At 41.2% G+C, this 23,994-nt stretch overlaps 1 protein-coding gene across 2 annotated transcripts; it reads left to right on the forward strand.

Moving 5' to 3' along the window:
* The first annotated feature begins 2,724 nt into the window (after nt 1-2,724).
* Nucleotides 2,725-22,737, forward strand: sts (steroid sulfatase (microsomal), isozyme S). Of its 2 annotated transcripts, none has more exons than XM_028397026.1 (10): nt 2,725-2,902; nt 3,183-3,377; nt 4,312-4,433; nt 4,522-4,644; nt 4,709-5,120; nt 5,196-5,332; nt 5,419-5,556; nt 11,214-11,373; nt 11,452-11,573; nt 22,199-22,737. In XM_028397026.1, the coding sequence occupies exons 2-10, from the start codon at nt 3,199-3,201 to the stop codon at nt 22,549-22,551; spliced, it is 1,746 nt and encodes a 581-aa protein (XP_028252827.1). In that variant the 5' UTR covers nt 2,725-2,902; nt 3,183-3,198; the 3' UTR covers nt 22,552-22,737. The 2 variants fall into 2 exon arrangements, with proteins under 2 accessions (XP_028252827.1, XP_028252819.1); XM_028397018.1 differs by having other exon boundaries at nt 2,893-3,023.
* Nucleotides 22,738-23,994: the final 1,257 nt, after the last annotated feature.

Consider the following 23,994-nt stretch of genomic DNA (forward strand, 5'->3'; position numbering starts at 1 on the left):
TGTCCTTTAGACATGCCTGTAGTCTGACTAGCGGCTCCGTTTCTCCAGGCTTCATGGATAAATACAGCTGGGTATCATCAGCATAACAATGAAAGTTTATGCTGTGCTTCTGGATGATGTTTCCTAGAAGGAGCATCTAGAGAGTGAACAAGATCGGTCCGAGCACAGAACCCTGTGAAACACCGTGATAACCCATGTACATGAGGAGGAAACATCATTAACATGAACAAAGTGAAATCTGTCAGATAAATATGAGTTAAACCAGCGCAGTGCTGTTCCTGTAATCCTAATCTCGTGTTCTAATCTGTCTAGCAGGATACGATGATCTACTGTGTCAAAGGCAGCACTGAGATCCAGTAGAACGAGTATGTTAATGAAGATTCTCAGTCATCCAGGTCATCATACGTAGAGAAGATTGAAGCAAGGCGTCTGGACTTATAGAGTTTTCTTGAAGATGTTTCGCTGCTCATCCAAGCAGCTTCATCTGTTCTAACTGTTTGGTGGGGAAACATGGTTTATGTGTTGTTGCAGACCTCAGTGGGTGGGTCTGGGTAAAACTTAAAAAATCTCTTCAAGCGTGTGGCCAGGGCTGAGAGTCGTTGTTTAGCAGTCTCCACTCTCAGTCTCTCTTCTGTTATGGACAGTCTGCTGATTTCATCCCCCTTCTCTGTAGTTCTGATAGCTGGCTAACTGCTCTCCGAGTTGCCCTTATTTTTGCCTCTAACCTTCTCCTCCATGCAGGACACTGCTCCTTGGTGGTGTGTATTTTGTGGCCAAGCATCTCAGGGATCACTGTTGCTGTGGTGTACATTAGCTTGTTGGTCTTGATGGTCACAGTGGGGATTGTTTGTAGTGCTGCATTCACATCCTCTAGTAGACTTTCAGAGAGTACTTCACTTTGTCTTGGTAACCGGCTGCGGAGGTTCCAGGTGTCCATCTTGTCCATGATCTTCTCTCTCAGGTCAGCTGCTCTTGTGTTGAGCAGGTTGCTGAGCAACAGAAGCATCTTGACAGCAAATAGGAAGTCATATGTGGCCAGTGCTCCCTCTAATATATATATATATATATATATATATATATATATATATATATATATATATATATATATATATATATGTATTTTTGAATGTGCAGTGTCGGACCTGAACAACAGGTGCCAGTATTTCTCCACACTTCCACTTCTGCCTCCCTCCCTCCATCCAGCTATTAGTCCGTGTTCCTTGAATTTCCTTTACACACACACACCTACTGCTGCTTCATTAGACAACACACAATGCCTTTATGTTGCTATAGCAACGCAGCAGTTGTTGATGTCTCTGTGGATACAACCAGTCCACTCAAGCACTTTGTCCTTCAGAGCCACAAAAACGTCAATATTTTTTTTAAATTAAATAATAATACATAAAATTGAACCATGTGCATAAAGTTTATTTTATATAGCATGTAGGTAGCTTTTAATGCATAACAGACCAGAAATATATGATGTAACGACAACAAAAGAAGCTCAATTTCATAAAAATGATTGAATATAAAAAGACATCTCTTGCAATAGTTGGAGCTTGGCGTATACTTTGATGCGCCTCTAAACCGAAAAAGTGTATTTCTAGTCTTTCCTATGAGACATCTTAGACTTTCATGTCTACATCGACTCTTTAGGGATTTCACCCACAATGCTACAGTGACACAAAGATGAAAAAGACGGTGAAACATCGCACAGACACAGGAGCTTGCTGTATGTGTGTTAAATGTTGTAGTATCTCTCAGCGGAGTGTCAAAATGACGCAACAAGAGATGCAAAGGAACCTTTAATAAGACATCTTATGAATGTATAATGTAGCATTTAAAAAAACTTTTTTAGAATGAAATCTCAGAATTCCAATTGTTTTTCTCATAGTAATGATGATGAATGCAACAGTGTTTTTCTCATTTGTTTCATTTTTTTTTACTCAGAAAAAAGAATTCTGAAAAATACAGTATATCTCAGAATTTTGATTTGATTTCAAAATTAATATATAATAATTTGGCCCTCTTTTTCCTCCTCATAATAGTTTTTTTTTCTCAGAAAGCAGAATTTTCAGAAAAAAAGTTTTCAGAATTCGGAACATCCAACGTCAGACTTTTTTCTTTCTTTTTAAATATAAAAAATATTATAAAATATAAATTGGAATAATTGAATAATTAAATCATACTAATAATATATTAAATGTTTATATATGGATATATGTATATATGAATTCAATTTAAATTAATATATTTTGTATAATATATTAATAATTTATATTGTATTTAATTTTTATTTATATAATTATTTTTTAAGATGAACAGAAACAAATTAAATTAAATTAAATTACAATTTTGTTTGAAAGAATAAGAAAAATTCTGAAAGTCAGAATTGGATTTATTAAATAATTAATTAATTTAATTATTTTTACAGGGTTTAAATAGTCTGCCTCCCCTTTCATAAAAAATGTGTTACAGGCAGGCATCATGTGACTGCTACTGGATATTTAAAAACATAAATAGGCATCAAGGTGTTGTCCATTGTATTTCGATATTATTTGTCATATATACACACAAAAAAACCTTTTAATCCCTCCTATGAATCTTTAAAAGCCTTATATATGAGTCGTTGAATTTACTATAGAGGAGGGAGGTTTTATTTTGAAATAAAATACGGACAGGAAGTAACTTCTAAGGAGGGTGTTCGACCAAAAAACACACGGATTTATCGCGAGACTACCTCATTAGCAGGTCTTGTATGGGAAAAGTTTGAATGTCTGGAGGTTTGATGGAGGACGATGAACAAAAGGTGTTTGACGTGAAATACGTCACGGTACAGGGCGGACGGTGCTTAGATGGAGCTTAGAGGCTTACGTCAGCGAGTCTGAGCGAGGACAGCGAGGTGAGTGAGTTACTTTACGTGACATACGTAAGGCTAATGTTAGCACGTTGCTATTGCTTTAAACTAGCTTCTAGCATCAAAGCATGAATAAAAAAACGGCTAATCTCACATACAGGAAGTGGTGAGTTTAATTCAGTATGTGATTTCAGCTGTGTGCTTTCATAGAAACTTTTTAAAACAAATATTTAAATTAAAATTGTATGTTTTCTGTATATTGTGCTCATAATACCAGGATCTGTGGGTCTAAACAGAGTTATGTGTGTGTTTATGTGTCCTCCAGTGTCTGTTCTGACAACATGAAGTCCACAAATCTACCTTCATCTCTCCCTCCTCCTCCTCCTCTGCTGTTGTTGCTGCTGCTCTTGGATATGAGCCACGTCTCCCTTCAGGAAAGCCGCAAGCCCAATTTTGTCCTGATGATGGTGGATGACCTGGGTATAGGGGACCTGGGTTGCTATGGCAACAAAACATTGAGGTAAACACAGGCCAGACTGTCAAAGGCTTTATTTTATGTGTAGTGATAAAAATGTAGGTCACAGTATGTAGCAGGCACAACCTTTGTATTTAGGAAGATTTAATGTAGGTAAATAATTTTCTAGCTTTTTTTATGAGGGTTATTAAAATCTGAAAAACAAAAAATCAAACAAAACAGAAAAATTAATGAAATTAAATTCATATATATATATATATATATATATATATATATATATATATATATATATATATATTTTAATAACAAAAATATTTAAACAAGTGTGTAAAAATGCAAGTTTCCCTTTGTCCTTGAATGCATCTTAGGTGTATATCTAATCAGAACTGTTTGATTTCACATATTTAATATAAAACATTTCTAAAAACTCACTTATTGCAATGGTTAGAATTTTTTTAAAACGTTTTTAAGTAAATAATTACAAATCATCATAAACACATCATAAACAAACTGTCTTTGATTGATAAAGATTATAAACTGAGTTAGCATGTGGCTAATTCAAAGGCTCGCCTATTAGCCTGAAGATACCCATCAAAGTAATGTTTGTTGTGTGTAAAGAATCCATTAGCATTGTAAATATGGCTGTTTGTGGTAGAACTGCACTTTTGGATGAACAAATATCCCAGAGGAAACAGTCTTGAATATTTTAAAATTGAATATTCTACTGTCATCCCAGTTCACATTTACATGTTAAAGTATGAAATTCAGACTCATATATATATATATATATATATATATATATATATATATATATATATATATATATATATATATATATATATATATATATATTCTTTATTTTTAATATAATGTTTGAGGGCAAAGATTGAGATTATTGTTTACACGACCAACAAAGATGCACAAAAGTGCTGGTATCTTTTTATTTAATTATAATTATGCTAATAATGTGATTATCTAGGACCCCCAATATTGACCAAATGGCACTGGAAGGGGTTAAGCTGACCCAGCACATCGCTGCGGCCAGCGTCTGCTCGCCCAGCAGAGCGGCGTTCCTCACCGGACGTTACCCGATACGATCAGGTTAGTTCAACAATACCTCTACACACACACACACACACACACACAGTTTTAGGTTTTATCCCAGTTCTCTCTCTCTCTCTTTTAACAGGTGTCGTTGGTACATCACAGCTTGTAGTCTTTATATTTAATGGTGCAAGTGGAGGTCTTCCCAACCAAGAAGTCACCCTCGCTAACATAGCCAAACAACAAGGCTATGAGACGGCTCTTATAGGTATGCTGTAATTATCCACGGCGGTGGTAGTATTATGGTTTAACCCTGTTTTGGTTTCCTACAGGGAAATGGCACCTAGGACTAAACTGCAACACCAGTGAGGACCACTGCCACCACCCCGACGCCCACGGGTTCAATTATTTCTTCGGCATCACTTTGACCAACCTGCGGGACTGCATGTCTGGACAGGGTACCATTTTTCAGTTTAGGAAATATTTACCTTACAAGTCGCTGGCTGTCGTCTTCGTCACCGCAGTTGTACTCCACGGCAGTCGGATTCTAACCATTCGCAGAGGGCTGGTCCTCGGCCTGCTGTCCTTGGCGGTCCTTCTCGCAGGTCTGGTGGCGGGATTCCTCGCGGTCGTGCCGTACTTTAACTGCATTCTGCTGAGGGACCACGAGATTGCGGAGCAGCCTTTTACACACGAAAACCTCACGCAGAGGATGACTCGCGAGGCGGTGGATTTCATAGAGAGGTACACGTCGGGATTTCTGTGGACCGTGTTTTTAAAACAGGTTGTCTTCACTGCTGTCTTCTTTTTTTTCTGCAGGAATTCAGACAGGCCTTTCCTGCTTTATTTCCCTTTCATCCTAGTGCACACCGCCCTGTTCACGTCTGCAGAATTCAGAGGAACAAGCCGGCATGGCATCTACGGCGATGCCGTACACGAGGTGGACTGGAGTGTCGGTAGGAGTCAACCCAAGCACCCTTGTACTTGTAGAGGAAGGGGATAATGGTTCACAGACTGCACTGTGTTTTGTGTGTGTCCTCAGGTCAGATCATGCAGACGCTGGACAGGCTCGGCCTGAGAGACAACACTCTCCTTTACCTTACGTCAGACCAGGGGGCTCACCTGGAGGAAGTGTCGGCCAGTGGGGAGGTCCATGCAGGATGGAACGGAATATATAAAGGTACGGCATGAAAAAACATGGAAGCCAAGAATACAGCCTTGGGGAACTTCGCGTCCAAAACAAAGTAGCGCTTATAGCATATCAGGGTGTTAGGTTCAAACCCCAAACATTTGTATTACACAACCTGTACAAAAGAGACACAGAGAGTTAGATATCTTTTACTTGCAAGGAGAGTGACCCCAGAGACTGCTCAGTTACAATCTCCAAACTCACTCTGAAACGGTCTCTGGCTCGCCTGCCTTTTATTGAATGTAGGAGTGCCCTATTTTTACAACATTGTTACTAAGGGGAAAAGGGAAACATCTTGTTCAGTATTTAAATCACTCTTTTCATATCTTCACTGACACCCTTCTCGAACCCGTGGTGTGCTTCCTTCTCGTTTCTTGGTAAAGTTGCTCCACTGCCCCCGCCGTGACTTGTCTACCAGCTATTTACATGCAAGCTGGCTACAGAAGATAATGCATGATACGACACGTCTACAGAAAATAAGGAACACTTTTATAAGAATAAATGTATAATACTTAAACAAGTAATAAGTAATAAAATAACTCCAACATTTCCCTCCTGTTTATACATTTATTCTATCAATTTATCCTTAGCATAACCACTTCTTTTGATTTTCAGTTATGTAATCATTTAGACCGTTTAAATGGTACACTCAGAGGTCAGTTGTAATCTTCTGGGTAAGGGAACAGATCTGGGAGCTGTTCCTCTGGATCGTCGTCGTCCACATCTGCTTCGGCCTCTTGTGTGTCATCAGCTGTGTTGTCATTTGCAGGGATTAATGCATACATTTGATCAACTTTAGCTTGAACAGGTCCAATTGCTGTTGTGATAATTCTGGCGCACAATACTCTAATACATGGAATACAACAACATCCACATAAGGTGAGAATGGCTGCAAAAACAGCAATGGATAACAGTACTGACGTCATTAACGTTTTATATTTGCCAAATACATCACCAAATCTGTCCCACACGGTGGTGTCGACTCCAGAATGGTCCTTCATCTTTTGGTTCAGGGTACGCAATCCCTCCACTGCTTTTGTGAGGCTGCCATCAGCTGCTGTGTTGTTAGGAATAAAAGTACAACACTGTTCCCCGAAAATGGTGCAGACACCACCTTCTTTTGCAAGAAGCATGTCTACAGCAATTCTGTTCTGGAAGGCCATAAGGGAGGTAGCCGACAATTGCTCATGGACAGCGGTGAGTGCTGCTTCAGTTTGATTTCCTAATCTCTGCACATTATAGTGGATGTAGTTGATTCTGTCTACGTTTTTATTAATAGTACACCACCAACACAATAGAGACTCAAATCCTGTAGCAACCTGATCAGCTAGTTTGTATTCATCTGGAACTCCTCTGGGAACTCCTATAGCATCAATATAGGTCGGATCAGCACTGATGCTTGCACTTCTTTTCTTCCTGTACCAAGCATCATTCATCATTATGACAGTAAGTATAGTTGTGTGAACCAGCTAGAAGCTATAGTGGTAGTATTGCAAGGGTTATCCGTAGCTATATCATAAGCAGATGAGCTCTTTTTGACACTCTACTATTTAAGGAGTCTTCATACCATAATAGTAGAAAAACCAAGACCACACACAATCTTATGACGTCGTCCAAACTCCATATTGCCTGTAGGACTCTCCTATACACCCCACCAGACTTAGAGTACAATCTTCACCAGGGTTGAGACAGTTAAGATCTGTTATCAATAACTCCCTTTGTAACTGGCCTTTTAGTCTATGGGTGCCTATTGAGGTCCTCTAGCCTACTCAGGGAAGCAACTATCCTATGACGTCACAGAGGGTTGATAATTTAGAACTTTCTTACAGTGTGAGAGATGAATCCAGGTTGATCTTTCCGCTATTTTGAGCGCGGTGCCCGTGGTTAGCAGTACTTGGAATGGACCTTCCCACTTAGGTGAATGCCAATGTCTGCATTTGATGCTTCTAACTAGGACCCAATCACCTAGCGTGACGAGGTGTTCCTGTGAAGAGACAGATGATGAGTTTTCAGTTTCTTTGTTTGCTTCCTTCTGCCTGTGTTCAAACAGCTTCCGCATGTGATCTGCGAGTGTGACTTCCTCTGCTGTCTCCCATGTGTTATCAAAAAGAGGAAGTCTGTAAGGTTTACCATATATGGTCTCATATGGAGTTAAACCTGTTGTGCTAGTAATGTTAATGTGTAACTTCACTAGGTCTAGACACTGTGTCCATTGTCGTCCTGTCTCATCCATAGTTTTCTTTAATCTGTTTTTAATAGTTCCATTCATTCTTTCCACTAACCCTGCGCTTTGGGGATGGTACGCACAGTGATTTCTGAGGTTAATCTGGAAAGCCTGACCTATTTTAGTGATTACCTGGTTTACGAAATGTGAACGTTGTCACTATAAATGGTTTCTGGAATACCAAATCTAGGGATGATGTCTTTGCATAAAGCTTTAGCGACAGTTAGGGCGTCAGGTGTTTTAGTGGGAAACAACTCTATCCATTTGGAGAAAGCATCTATGAAACAGAATTTCTTCCCTTCACTCTGATTTAATTCAATGAAATCCATATGTATGCTTTGGAAAGGATATTGAGGTGTAGGGAATTTTCCTCGTCTTGGCCTGAGGTTTCCCTGTGGATTGTGTCGAGCACAAATTAAACATGCTCTACAAAAATTTTTTGAATAGGAAGTAAACCCATAGGTTGTATATGTCCTGTGTACCAGTCCTACCATCCCTCCTGTTGAGACATGAGTTGATCCATGGCTCAATATAGCCGCCCATTTATATAAGTTTTTTGGTAGGATTGGTTTGTTTTCAGGTCATACATAGATATCATTTGTTTGTTTTGCTCCATTTTTTGTCCATATGGCTTTTTCAGCATCAGGCGATTGTTGCTGCATGTCTTTTAAAGTGTCGTGTGACATTTGGTCTTCTGAGACCACACAGAGCTTCATTTCTTTCAATGCAGCCGCTTTTGCTGTTTGGTCTGCAAAGTCATTTCCTTTAGAGACTGTATCAGTTCCCCGTGTGTGAGTGGGACATTTGCATATTGCAACTTGCTTTTTTGTTAGTGGCTTGGGTGCTTGTAGAATTGCAGCTTTTCTCTCCTCCAGTATTGTTCTCCCCCCTGTACATAACTGGTGTCCTAAATATTTTACTTTTTCCTGACAGAACTGTAGTTTGCTTTTGTTTACTTTATGGCCCTCTTGTGCCAAATGTTTTAACAATGCAATCGTGTCCGTTTTACAGCCTGCCTCTGTTTCTGACGCCACAAGAATGTCATCTACATAAGTAAGCAATTGACTCTTACTTGGAGGTTCAAAAGTGGAAAGACTAGAAGCAATTACTTGTGAATAAATAGTTGGACTTTCACAATAACCTTGAGGCAACCTGGTGTATGTGTATCTTTTTCCTTTGAAAGTAAATGCAAACCAGAATTGGCTATCTTTATGCACTGGTACCGAAAAGAATGCATTGCTTATGTCTATCACAGTAAAATATTTAGCTTTTGGATTCAGTGAATTTAATAGTGTATGTGGGTCTGCTACGCATGGAGACCTCTGAATTACTGCATTATTCACTGCTATCAAATCCTGAACCATCCTCCACCCTGTAGATGGAGGCGCCTTTTTCACTGGAAAAATAGGCGTGTTCACTGGGGAGTCTGCGCATTCTATCAATACACCTGCTTTCTTTAAATCCTCAATTACCGGTTCTATTCCTTCCATTGCATCAGGCTTTAAAGGATACTGTTTTATTCTAGGACGATGTTCTGTTTTGGGCCTGATTATTACCGGTTGTGCTCGTTTCACTAGTCCTACATCCGTGGGTCCTTGTGACCATAGTTCAGAGGGAACTTGTTTCAATAAATTCTCCTGCTCATCAGTGAAGAAAATGTATCACTTTTCAGTTTCAGCCAAATGTACTCCTGCTTGGACAGTCACAGTCCAGAATAATGCTTTTCTGGTCAGTTCAGTTGAATCACTATACCAGGTGTTTACACCTGTTGCTGTCCAATCACAAGCTTTCTCTCCTCTATTCACTAGCTGTCCGAGATCTCTCCATCTAGCATGTGTGTGTTTACATAGCGAGATGTGCATGTGGTTCCAGTGTTGTCTGTACAAAGTTTTAACTTGATCTGGTACAGTGACTGCAGCTGCAGCATTTGCTATACCATCAGAATACAAGTATGTCACTGTCACTTTAGCAGGTGTGACTTTATCCATTTTATCTTTTTTATCTTTACACTCTGTTTTTATTTTTACCTGCAAAGCTTTTAATTCTGTGGTTTGTAATTTGCCTGAAAATCCATATTTTTCTACCCATATTTGTAATGGTTTTAACGCTTCTGGTTTCGTAATTTCGAATATTTTCCAATCTTTATTTTGCATTCCTTCAAGAAATTTGCTTTGTTCTTTACCCATGTTTAAATGTGTTTTAGATCCAGTGGGTGTCAATACCTGGTGTATTCTAACACTGGATTTTTGTCAACGAGTTTGGTGAAAACAGTCTGTTGTGGTAAAACTCACTTCAACCTTATTCAGGTGGAGTTTTCTTGCCTACATGCATCCACAAGGACTCACCAAATTTACTCTCGTTGTATTATATGAAACTCAATTTCCAAGTGGAAACAGAATTTCCATTCACACTCTCATTCACACTTTCATTCACACCTTTTTGTTCGAACGTGCACTTCACTTTTTACTTTTAATTTTAACACAGTTGCCAAACAGGTTCCGCTGACCTACGTAGAATTTAACTAGTCGTTTTAAACTAGGGGAGTCTACCCTCCTGCGGACTTTTTTACTTGACCTGATAGAGTCTAGAATTGTCAGGGTTTTATTCACTTTTTCAACACACAGAGGATCTCACTATCCTCTTGTCACTTCTTATCTTTTACTGCGCGCGTCTTTCACACATTCCCCCTTTTTAAGGAAATCTATACTCACACTCGTCTGTGTCTCCTGGACTTTCCGTCAACCATCGGACCCCAACCCGTAAGGGAGAGACCAGTCCCGGAAAGGGTCTTTATGCAGTGGCCACTGACTTTTCCTGGTGTCTCCCTCACGCGCTGGAATCGTCAGGTATCTTGGAATCCGGCTCGAAGGACCAATTAAATGTTAGGTTCAAACCCCAAACATTTGTATTACACAACCTGTACAAAAGAGACACAGAGAGTTAGATATCTTTTACTTGCAAGGAGAGTGACCCCAGAGACTGCTCAGTTACAATCTCCAAACTCACTCTGAAACGGTCTCTGGCTCGCCTGCCTTTTATTGAATGTAGGAGTGCCCTATTTTTACAACATTGTTACTAAGGGGAAAAGGGAAACATCTTGTTCAGTATTTAAATCACTCTTTTCATATCTTCACTGACACCCTTCTCGAACCCGTGGTGTGCTTCCTTCTCGTTTCTTGGTAAAGTTGCTCCACTGCCCCCGCCGTGACTTGTCTACCAGCTATTTACATGCAAGCTGGCTACAGAAGATAATGCATGATACGACACGTCTACAGAAAATAAGGAACACTTTTATAAGAATAAATGTATAATACTTAAACAAGTAATAAGTAATAAAATAACTCCAACACAGGGTCAGCTGCTCAAAGGTCAAAAGAGGATGGATGACCTCCCTTTTCATGACTTTTATGTTCTTTCCGAGCAGCCGGGAAAGGGACGAATTGGGAAGGTGGGATCAGAGTCCCGGGAGTTCTGAGCTGGCCAGGTAAAATCCCAGCTGGCATCCAGATAGATGAGCCCACCAGCAACATGGACCTTTTTCCTACAGTGGTGAAGCTGAGTGGAGGTTCGGTCCCGCAGGACAGGTGTGAGGCCTAGAATCTAGGTCACATTTTTGGAAGTCTCATTACTTCCACTCTAACTTTGTGTTTTGTGGTTGGCAGGAAGATTGACGGACATGACCTGATGGATTTACTGCAGGGGAGGGTCGATAAGTCCAACCACGAATTCCTCTTCCATTACTGTAATGCCGAAATAAGCGCTGTTAGGTGGCATCCCCGAGACAGTAAGTACAAACCAACTTCCCATAGACCCTTCCGACTTTGCTGCTCTGTCCAATGACGTTTGTTACAATGGCATTTTATTTTTTTGAATTTTTTGATTTTAATGAATTATAAACTGAATAATCTAGGATTAAAGAAGTCTAAATTTGAAAAAAAAAAAAAAAAACAGGACCCAAAATCCTACCTTATGGAAGAGGATTAGGGCCACAAAAAAAAAGGAAAACATTGTCACGACAGAAAAAGTCATTCTGACTTTAAGCTGAGAATTCTGACTGTAATCTGAGAATTCTGACTGTAATCTCAGAATGTTATTCTCAGAATTCTGACTGTAATCTCAGAACTTTATTCTCAGAATTTGACTTTGTTAGAATTCTACCTTAATCTGAGAACTTTATTCTCAGAATTCTGACTTTAATCAGAACTTTATTCTCAGATTTCTGACTGTAATCTCTGAATTTTATTCTCAGAATTCTGACTTTGTTCTCAGAATTCTGACTGTAATCTCAGAACTTTATTCTCAAAATTCTGACTAATCTCAGAACTTTATTCTCCGAATTCTGACTTTATGCTCAAAATTCTGACTTTAATCTGAACTTTACTCTCAGAATTCTGACTGTAATCTCTGAATTTTATTCTTAGAATTCTGACTTTATTCTCAAAATTCTGACTGTAATCTCAGAACTTTATTCTCAGAATTCTAACTTTAATCTCAGAACTTTGTTCTCAGAATTCTGACTGTAATCTCAGAACTTTATTCTCAGAATTCTGACTGTAATCTAAGAACTTTATTCTCAGAATTCTGACTGTAATACCAGAACTTTATTCTCAGAATTCCGACTGTAATCTCAGAACTTTACTCTCAGAATTCTGACTGTAATCTCAGAACTTTGTTCTCAGAATTCTAACTTTAATCTCAGAACTTTATTCTCAGAATTCTGACTGTAATCTCAGAACTTTATTCTCAGAATTCTGACTGTAATCTCAGAACTTTATTCTAAGAATTCTAAATGTAATGTCAGAACTTTGTTGTCAGAATTCTAACTTTAATCTCAGAACATTGTTCTCAGAATTCTGACTTTATTATTAGAGTTCTGAGTTTTTTCTAGTGGCCCTAATCCACATGCGTTGTTGGAGCCATTGTGGTTGACCTCTGTCTGGTTTAAAATGTGTCAATTTCCTGTTTGACCAGAAGGTGGAGCACGTGGTGTGGTGAAGATATAAGGTGTGCAGGAAGTAATCATTTCAGGGTTGTTGGCCGGAGGAAGCACACAGTTTTTTGACCGTCGGGTAGCGTGTCATGATAAATTTGATTTTATTTCAGCATGTAACTTAACTAGTGGTTCTCGTTAATAATATGTGGATCAATGATCAAATATCTGAGTGGACATGACGGTATCAGAATAAAATTGCACTTATTAATCATAGGAAGTTTGGACTGTGATTTATGACACGCTGGACAGGAGACGCGTCAGGAAGAAACCACCGGCATAACAGCACGCAGTGACTGATTTGTTTTTTGTTGTTAGGTTAGGGTAAATCAAGTCACTATATTAAGTCAAAAAACTTTGCTTATAACTGGGATATTGGAATCGGACTGGTTGATCATGGTTTGGAGCGCAACAGAGGAGGATGCGGAACGCCGGGAGCTGTGGTCATTGTCGTGAGGATGCAAGTCGGCGCATACAGAGGCTACAGCTGATTCGCCTGACGAAGGACGCCAATCGTCGGGAGCCACAGGGAGCCACGCAAGGACGCCGATCGTCGGGAGCTACAGGGAGCCACGCAAGGACGCCGATCGTCGGGAGCTACAGGGAGCCACGTTAGAACGCCGAGCGTTGGGAGCCACGCTAGGACGCTGAGCGTCGGGAGCTACAGGGAGATCACCCGGCCGGAGCACGCAAGAAGGACGCTGATCATCGGGAGCTATGGGAAGTGCACCCGGCTGGATCAGTTAAGTGGCGCCCGACAGTTCATGAGGTATGCGTAGCGCTACTAGTTAAAAGATGGCAATTTTTCTAAAATAGGTCTATGTGTGCACACAACATTGAGCGTAATTCCAATGCATTGGTTGCCATATAATACTATCGATCACGATCATCCCTGTGCCGAAGAAGTCCACCCCCGCCTGCTTCAATGACTACCGTCCAGTAGCACTCACACCCATCATCATGAAGTGCTTTGAACGGTTAGTCATGAAACACATCAAGACGGCCCTCCCTCCCTCTCTGGACCCCTTCCAGTTTGCATATCGGGCCAACCGGTCAACCAGTGATGCTGTTTCCACAGCACTCCACACAGCTCTCACCCACCTGGAAAATAAAGACTCATACGTTCGAATGCTGTTCATAGACTTCAGCTCAGCATTCAACACCATCATCCCACAGCAGCTCATCAACAAACTGGACCAGCTGGGGCTGAACTCCTTGCTGTGCAACTGGCTGCTGGACTTCCTCACCGGGAGACCTCAGACAGTGCGGGTCGGCAGAAACACATCCAGCACCATCATAATGAACACCGGGGCTCCCCAAGGATGTGTGCTGAGCCCCCTCCTCTTCACTCTGCTGACCCATGACTGCACGCCAACACACAACACCAACATCTTTGTGAAGTTTGCGGACGACACAACTGTGGTGGGTCTCATCTCCGGTGGAGATGAAACACAATACAGGAATGAGGTGCACCTTCTGGCCGAGTGGTGCACAGACCACAACCTCTCCCTGAATGTGGAGAAGACAAAGGAGATGGTTGTGGACTACAGGAGAGCACACAGTCAGCACACCCCTCTGACCATCGACGGTGCTGCTGTGGAGCAGGTGAGCAGCACCAAGTTCCTGGGTGTGCACATCACTGAGGACCTCTCCTGGACTAACAACACTGCATCACTGACCAAGAAGGCACAGCAGCGCCTCTACTTCCTCCACAAGCTCAAAAGAGCCAGAGCCCCTCCCTCCATCCTGTGCACCTTCTACAGAGGGGCTGTTGAGAGCATCCTGTCCAGCTGCATCACTGTGTGGTACGGAGCCTGCACCGCCACCTGCAGGAAGACGCTTCATCGCATAGTGAGAGCAGCTGAGAGGATGATCGGCGTCCCTCTCCCCTCCCTCCAAGACCTCTACGACAGCCGTCTCACCCGAAAGGCTCTCCGCATCACAGGAGACCCCACCCACCCTTCACACCGCTTCTTCAGTCTGCTGCCATCAGGAAAGAGACTGCGCAGCCTCCGGGCCAGGACCAGCAGACTGAGGGACAGCTTCATCCACCAGGCTGTCAGGAAGCTGAACTCTCTCCCTGCTGCGCCCCACTTTCCACCACCACCCACCCACCCCACCCCCTACCCCACCCCCTACCCCTACCACCATCCCACCACCCCACCACCCAAGATAGGAACTCTTTGTACCAGCCACATTACCAAAGGAACTCTGTGCACCAGCCACTTTACCCTGTGCAGTCTCTTGCACCTTTTAGTCATGTCATACCAGTCTCATATAAGCTGCTATAACTTAAACTATTCCTGGACTGTTTACATTATCCCAACTGCACTGTCTTGCACTATACATCTTTTGCACTCTTACTGCATTGTGCCTTCATTATGTGCCTTGTATTTTGTGTGTGCCTCATTGTAGGTACATTTTTTTACACTTTATATTTATCTTTAGTTTTTAGTTACATGTTATATGTTGCGGAGTGAAGAGTAACGCAATTTCGATTCTCTGTATGTCCAGCACATATAGCAGATTTGACAATAAAGCTGACTTTGACTTTGACTTTGACTATTCATTTTACGTGTTTGTGACTTTATGGAGACGCAATGGCTCATCAGAGGTTATAATAAAGACAATGACGGACAGTGATCAATTAAGTTTGGACAATGTTGGGGCCTGCGCAGCCGCGTCTGAATCCAATGAATGTCATGCTGAAGAGGAAACGGCTGTAAAAAAGTAAAAGGGTTCCTAAAATAACCTATAAAGCCTTGGTTGATAAGTTGGACAAATTGCAAAAGGAAAGAAAAGATAAACTTAAAAAGGTAAAAAGCTTAAGGGAGCTCATACCAGGGCTTATGCTAATCAATGATGTGTCTGAGGTGCAATGTGTACTTAAAAAGATCATTAGTCTTTGTGAAGAAGCAAAGGGTGTTCATGAATCTGTGGTGTCTTTAATGCCAACTGAAGAACAGGACAAACAAAATACATGGTTTGGGGCAAAGGTTATTATTGAAGATGGTTTCATTAATGATGTAAAGCAATGGTTGGTAAATAGGCCCAGTGATTACACTAGTGGTCAAGGTGATGTGTTTGATGATGTTAACCCTGATGATAGTATATCAAACATAGCGAGTAAGCATTCTAACAGAAAGAGTGTGGGTAGCCATAAGAGTGACAAAACAACATCCTCAACACGCATCAGAGTTGAAGCTGAAAGAGCTGCACTTCTGGCTCGTGCTGCAGCTTTAAAGGAAAAGCATGCTCTGGAGGCACAGGAGGAACAGCTTCGAAGAAAGAGGGAGCAGCTGGAATTGGACTCTGAGTTGGCAGCATCTGCAGCTAAGTTAGCTGTCTTGCAAGCGGCTTCAGACTGCCATGTGGGCACCCAGGTCCTAAGCAATGGAATTAATTCATATCTTGAAAAGAACATTGGCCATCAAATGCCTTCTAAGGCACTTAATCCAGCAGCAAACCCATATGAGCCACGAAGGATGAGTGCAATGTCACAGTGTAACATGCCATCTTGGGATAAAGAAATGAAGCAGGAAATACATTGCAACGAAACACATCAACAGCTACACTTTGAACCAAAGCTGAATAGGAAGGATGACAAAGGTGACAAGCAAAAGATTGAAACACACAGAGTAACACAATATCAACCTCCTTCCATATTATCCAAAGATGTGCAGCCTGTGCCAGGAGATGACCAGAGACGTGGCTTCCTCTCATCAATGCAGGCAGAAATTTGCACAATTTTGCACCGTCAAACTGAGATAACGGCTACACTGGTGGAACAACAACGTTCTATGTCCTTGCCACAGAGGGACATCCCAATATTTGATGGGGATCCTCTTCAGTACAGACGCTTTATAAAAGCATTTGAGTATGGGGTGGAGTCAAAGGCCAGTAAAGCAGACTGTTTATATTTTTTGGAGCAGTTCACCAGGGGACAGCCACGAGAACTGGTGAGAAGCTGACAGCATATGGCTCAAGACAGAGGATATATTGTTGCAAAGGAGCTTCTCCATGAGAATTTTGGAAATAAATACAAAATTGCTACAACATATATAGAAAAGACTCTTTCTTGGCCACAGATAAAGGCAGAAGATATAAAGGCTCTGCAAGCCTACTCTCTGTTCTTGCGAAGCTGTTGTAATGTGATGGAAGAGCTGCAATATATGGAAGAATTGAACCTGCCCACAAACATGAGAACATGAGAACAGAGCCCTTTAAACTGAGAGAAAGCTGGAGGACAACAGCACATGACATAATGGAAAGACACAAGTACCGAGCGTCAAGCTAAGATTTTAGCTGATCCACTCTTTGGAGACATTCAGGATAGGCGTCCTGCGATGGTTGGAGCCAGGAGTATCAGCAAAGCCAAGTCTCACCTAGAATTTAGCAGGGGCAAAAGTAATAGTTTTGCAACTACTGTGTCAGCCGTGGACTCATTCAAAAAATCTGTAACATCAAAGGCTGCACAGGGAGTTTGTGATTCGGTGCTTAAGAATTGTTACTTGTGTTCGCAGAGCCACCTTCTGGAAGAATGTCCACAGTTCATAGGAAAGAGGCACCGGGACAAAATATCATTTCTGAAGGAAAGAGGACTTTGTTTTGGTTGTTTGCATACTGGACACATGAGTAAGGAGTGCACTAAGCGCTTATCTTGTAAGGTTTGTGGAGAAAGTCATCCCAGTGTGCTTCATATTACCAGGAAAGTTGATGACAGTTCAAGGAAGGAGCAGCAAAAAAAATCAGCATGTGATGTAGCAGTTGTTTCAGAAACTTGTGGGCTTACAGGGGCCGGGAAGGCAGATGGCATTCTGTTTCTTACCAGTACAAGTGAAATCTTTTAAAGGAGACAAAATAACACAAACCTACGCATTTCTGGATCCTGGTAGTACTGCTACATTTTGCTCAGAACGTCTTATGCAGGAATTAAATATTACTGGTAAAAGAACTAATTTCCTGCTGCGGACCATGGGTCAAAACAGGATTGTGGCTGCTACTTCTCTACATGGTCTGGACGTGGCTGGATTGGAAGGAGACTACTTTTACAGACTTCAAGAAGTGCTCACTCAAAGAAGGCTGCCTGTAACAACAGACAATATAGTTTCTCAAAGTGAGCTGAAAAGATGGCCGTATCTCTCAAAGGTCCACATTCCTTGTATAGAGTCTGAAGTTGATTTGCTGATTGGTACCAACGCCCCCAAAGTATTAGAGCCTTGGGAGGTCATCAACAGTTGTGAAAGTGGGCCATATGCAATAAGAACTGTATTGGGCTGGGTGGTTAATGGACCACTTCGGGAAGGAGATGATAGCAGTTATAGGACAGGGCTCCCCCTGGCTGCTGTCAATAGGATCTCCATGTGTGAGTTGGAACAAATGTTAATGAACCAGTACAATCACGACTTCAATGAAAAGAATTTAGAGGAAAGAGGGATGTCACAGGAAGACAATAAGTTCTTGGACATCATGGCTAAATCTGCACGGCTGCAGAATGGACACTACAGCCTGAAAATGCCATTCAGAAAGGACCAAATCACCTTCCCTAATAACATGCATATGGTTAAACAACGGTTGCTTGGATTGAAAAGGAAATTCATTAAAGATGAGCTGTTTCATAAGCAATATGTCAGCTTCTTTACCGACATGATTAGAAAAGGCTATGCTGAAGAAGTGCCTCGGCATCAGTTGGATCCTGGAAAGGGGAAATTATGGTATATTCCTCATCATGGTGTATATCATCCCAGGAAGGGCACATTACGTGTGGTGTTTGACTGTGGGGCTGAGTTTGGGGGAACCTCACTGAACAGACAACTGTTGCAAGGACCTAATATAACTAGTTCTCTTTTGGGAGTCCTTTTAAGATTCAGACAAGAGCCCTTTGCATTTATGGGAGATATACAGGCTATGTTCTACCAGGTAAAAGCAACACAGAAAAGGATGTGGTACAGTACAGGATGACTGTTCATTTGTTCGGGGCCATATCCTCCCCAAGTTGTGCTAGTTATGCACTCCAGAGAACAGCTGAGGACAATAAAACCCACTACTCTGAGGAAGTCGTCGAAACAGTTAAAAGAAACTTTTATGTAGATGACTGTTTAAAGAGCATGCCTTCTGAGGAGGAAGCAGTTATTATGGTCCATGACTTAAACAAACTTTGCCAGAGAGGAGGCTTCACTCTGACAAAATGGATCAGCAACAGTCGAGCTGTACTGCAAACCATTGCAGAGGAGAAAAGAGCGGAGAATTTGAAGGAGTTAAACATGGACAGAGATGAGCTTTCAGTGGAGCGAGCACTTGGGCTACAGTGGTGCGTCGAGAGAGACTCATTTAAATTTAAGATGCAGTTAAAAGAACAGCCTTCTACTAGGAGAGGAATGTTGTCTATAATCAGCTCTGTTTATGATCCTATCGGTTTTCTTGCACCATTTTCTCTACCAGCCAAAATCATGTTGCAGGAACTGTGCAGGAGGAAATGTGGCTGGGTTGACAAGATACCCAGCGATGTGGAGGGTAAATGGAAAAGATGGCTGGAGGACTTGGAACAGATGGCATCATTTGAAGTAAGGAGGTGCATCAGGCCCAAGTATTTCGGACAATCTGTTCATACCCAGCTACACCACTTCTCAGATGCAAGTGAGCATGGATATGGCACTGTGTCCTATGTTAGGATGCAGGACAGTAGTAGTGTACATGTCTCCTTTCTGCTTGGTAAAGGTAGAGTTACCCCCCTGAAGCAAATAACCATTCCCCGGCTGGAGCTGACTGCTGCTGTTCTTGCTACCAGAGTGGACCAGATGCTGAGAGCAGAGCTGCAACTGCCATTGGAGCGGTCAGTGTTTTGGACAGATAGCACTTCTGTGCTTAAATATATACAGAATGAGGACAAGCGCTTTCACACCTTCGTAGCAAACAGGGTGTCAGCCATTCGAGAAGCAACACAGACCTCTCAGTGGAGATATATTAACTCCAAGGATAACCCTGCTGATGATGCTTCTAGAGGGTTGGCAGCTAAAGACTTGTTAAATGGCAGTAGGTGGATTGAAGGACCTGTGTTTCTTTCTCAGGTGGAGACGAAGTGGCCTTCATATGCCCTAGATGTCACCATTACAGGTGATGACCCAGAGGTCAAGAAGTCAGTCCTGATGAATGCAGTCATTGTTGGAAATTCACTTAATGGTGTGGATCGGCTCATCGCATATTTCTCAGATTGGAGAAAACTTAAGGTCGCGGTTGCATGGTTCTTAAGGTTGAGAACAATGCTGTTGCAGTTATGTCAGAGGAAAAGAGAAGGTGGTCTTGTGACACGTGTACAGTCAAAGGTAACACTTACAGCATGTGGTCAGACTCTGTCCCATGAAGAACTGCTGAAGACTGAACAATTTATTATTAAGTATTGTCAGCATCAGAGATTTAATAAGGAGGTGGCTGCACTATCAGCTGGTAAAACTGTGACCCGAGACAGTAGCATCTATAAACTTGATCCACAGTTGGAGGATGGATTATTGAGAGTTGGTGGGAGGCTAAGTAAGGCAGCTATGCCTGAGGAAGTGAAACATCCCCTTATTCTGGCAAAGGACCAACACATCTCTGTGCTCATATCCAGACATATTCACCAACAGCTGAGCCATAGTGGGAGGAATCATACATTGGCCAAGCTGCGGAAGAAGTTCTGGATAACAAATGGAAATTCAGTTGTAAGAAAAATGATATCTCAATGCTCTTTTTGCCGGCGCCACAATGGGAGAGTTCAAGAGCAGAAAATGGCAGATTTGCCAAAGGAAAGGCTTCTGCCTGATCTGCCTCCTTTTACAAATGTAGGCGTAGATTTTTTTGGGCCTTTTAACGTGAAAAGAGGACGAAACTGTGTTAAGCGTTATGGTGTCATTTTTACCTGTTTCTCAAGCAGAGCCGTGCATTTGGAGATGGCACAATCATTGGATATGGATGCCTGCATTAATGCTCTGCGGAGATTCATCTGTCGAAGAGGACAGGTTTCTTCTATGAAATCTGACAACGGTACAAACTTTGTTGGAGCAGAAAGAGAGCTGAGGGAAGCTCTGTCATCTTTAAATCATAACCAAATACACAGAGCCCTGCTTCAGGATGGAATTCACTGGAGTTTTAATCCACCAACAGCTTCCCATCATGGTGGTGTGTGGGAAAGACTCATTCGCATGGTCAGAAAGGTGTTGAATTCTGTGTTGCATTTACAAGTTCTGGACGAGGATGGATTAAATACAGTTCTGTGTGAGGTGGAGGCTATATTAAATGATCGACCCATCACCAAGCTCTCCGATGATCCTAATGACCTCGAGCCTCTTACACCTAACCATATACTGCTTTTGAAGGGTAAGCCCTGCTTACCACCTGGCTTATTTCAGAAGGATGATTTGTACATCAAGAGGCGTTGGCGACAAGTGCAGTATATGGCAGATCTTTTTTGGAAAAGATGGGTGCAAGAATATCTGTCTTTGCTACAAGAACGGCAAAAATGGAATCAAAGAAAAGGAAACTTCGTTCCTGGAGACATTGTTTTGTTGGCTGATTCTTCTGCTCCTCGAGGATCTTGGTTGATGGGGAGAATTCTAGAGGTTTTCCCAGACAAAAAGGGCTTTGTGCGCTCAGTGCGTCTTAAGACCAAAACAAACATCTTAGAAAGACCGGTGACTAAACTTTGTTTATTGCAGGCGGTGTCAAACTCTTGAGGTTTCAAGTAGGACCAACCGTTGAACTAATTCAGGAGTTAAAGGGCAATTGGTGCTCCCTATCTCAGTTGTATATAGTATATATTTGTGGGGTTTTCTTTTGTTGTTGTTTTTTTTGTTTTGTTCGTTGTTGTTTGTATTTTGAAATTGAGTAATTATTATGTCTACACGCCATGAACAATTAGGGGCCAGTGTGTTGGAGCCATTGTGGTTGACCTCTGTCTGGTTTAAAATGTGTCAATTTCCTGTTTGACCAGAAGGTGGAGCATGTGGTGTTGTGAAGATATAAGGTGTGCAGGAAGTAATCATTTCAGGGTTGTTGGCCGGAGGAAGCACACAGTTTTTTGACCGTCAGGTAGCGTGTCATGATAAATTTGATTTTATTTCAGCATGTAACTTAACTAGTGGTTCTCGTTAATTATATGTGGATCAACGATCAAATATCTGAGTGGACATGACGGTATCAGAATAAAATTGCACTTATTAATCATATGAAGTTTGGACTGTGATTTATGACACGCTGGACAGGAGACGCATCAGGAAGAAACCACCGGCATAACAGCATGCAGTGACTGATTTGTTTTTTGTTGTTAGGTTAGGGTAAATCAAGTCACTATATGCGTATTGGGGAAATCCATGTCAACCATCAGTGAACATCAGTAATCAAATCAAAGATATTTCTCACACTTACTTCCATTTATCTCTCTTTAGGTAACTCGGTGTGGAAAGCCTTTTACTTCACACCAAACTTCTACCCAAAAGACCAGCAGGCCTGTTTCCACACACACCTCTGCTTCTGCACACCATCGTACGTCACCTACCACGACCCCCCGCTGCTCTTCGATCTCTCGAGGGACCCCTCGGAGACGACGGTGCTGACCCCTGAAACCGAACCGGCATTTCGCTCCATCCTAGCCACCATGGAAGAGGCCACCGAGAAGCACCGGAGGTCGGTGAAGCCCATGGAGCACCAGTTGAGTCTGGGGAACTATATATGGAAGCCCTGGCTGCAGCCCTGCTGCTCCACGTTCTCACAGCTCTGTCAGTGCCAGAAGGACCAATAGAAATGCACCCTGTCAGGGCTCCAGGTGGATTTTTATGTAGCAAGAGTATGTGAGATTGTCAAGATTATTGCTGTAATCACTGTGAATGATACAGAAGATGATTGTTTCTAATCAGAAAAATATAACTTACATTACAATTACATTAGAATACTGTTTATCTGTTAATAAAAGTTGTTTTATAATTGACTGTTATTTAGTTTTTTTTATCTTGTTGACATATTTATGTGGTTTTGATTTTTTTCAAAATTGTTTTAGAATGTTGACAATTTTATTTCATTTTTTTCCTCAGATTTTACTTATTTCAGGATATTGACATTGATATCTCCGAATTTTAGCACATTTATATAATTAAAAAGTGACATTTATTTTAGGATTTTAACACATTTTTTTTATATATATATTTTTGTCTCAATTTTCATTCATTTTTCCCCCTCAGAATTCTGATGTTCTTGTGAGAATTTTCACATATTTTAGAATTATTTTTTTTTTTACATTTTAATCACAGGATCATTTTCACAGCTGAATTTTCGGGTATGTATGTCAGAATTTTAACATATTTATCTTCTGGCAATTTAAATTTTTAATTTAGTTTTTTTTTAATTTATGTATTTATTTTATTTTTTAATTTAATTTATTTTGTATTATTTATTTAGTATTTATTAAATTAAATTAAATTAAATTAAATTAAATTAAATTAAATTAAATTAAATTAAATTATTGTTGATCAGCGGCAGGATGAACATAAGGACCACACCTGTGTGTCGTCACTGTGCAGGGGAGTTTCCATCTTGGGTTGGGTTGGGTCTACCATCATCAACGATGACCAAATGAAGGCGAAGACCTGGTAGAGGCTCCAACAGGAGACCCCCCTACAAACTGGGCTTTCTCGGTTGCTTGGAGATCCAGGCAAACAGCAGGGGAGAGGGACCGTGAATGCAGCACACGGTGGAGACATCAAAACAGGTAAAAAAAATTATATATATTTATTTGACTCGGCGTGTTAGCATTCTTTTGTTTTTAGCCAAGAAGCTAATTTATTTTATTTATTTATTTTAATGTGAAGCTACCTTTTTTTTAAACTTTATTAACAAGTAAAATGCAGACAATTACATTTACACACGGAAACATATACAAATGAAATAATCCAACTAATGTAGCTACACATGTAGGGAAAGGCACAGCCAAACACATGGCCATATGTCACATAACCATGTGTTACTGTAACACCACCAGAGCCCCTTGATATAACCCATTTAGAATCAGAATATCAAGGGTGTTTGGGTAGGACCAACTATAGGATGATAATCTGTTGTTAGGACGACAGAAAAGAACAGAACTTAACCCTTTCTGCACCCAGGAAGGGTTAATTTTTACATTTTCTATCTATTATGTCAATCGATATTTTGATAGTTTATAGTTTATAGTGACACATTAAAAAAAAAA

The sequence above is a fragment of the Parambassis ranga genome, chromosome 2 (genome assembly GCF_900634625.1).
Source record: "Parambassis ranga chromosome 2, fParRan2.1, whole genome shotgun sequence".
In the NCBI taxonomy this organism is placed as follows: Eukaryota; Metazoa; Chordata; class Actinopteri; family Ambassidae; genus Parambassis; species Parambassis ranga.

Bases quoted from the DNA above. Each gene is read 5' to 3' on its own strand.
- sts (XM_028397018.1), top strand. From the start codon at position 2,986: ATGAATAAAAAAACGGCTAATCTCACATACAGGAAGTG. The intron at 3,024-3,182 runs GTGAGTTTAATT...TGTGTCCTCCAG, and splicing joins AATCTCACATACAGGAAGTG to TGTCTGTTCTGACAACATGA. The intron at 5,557-11,213 runs GTACGGCATGAA...CTTTCCGAGCAG, and splicing joins ATGGAACGGAATATATAAAG to CCGGGAAAGGGACGAATTGG.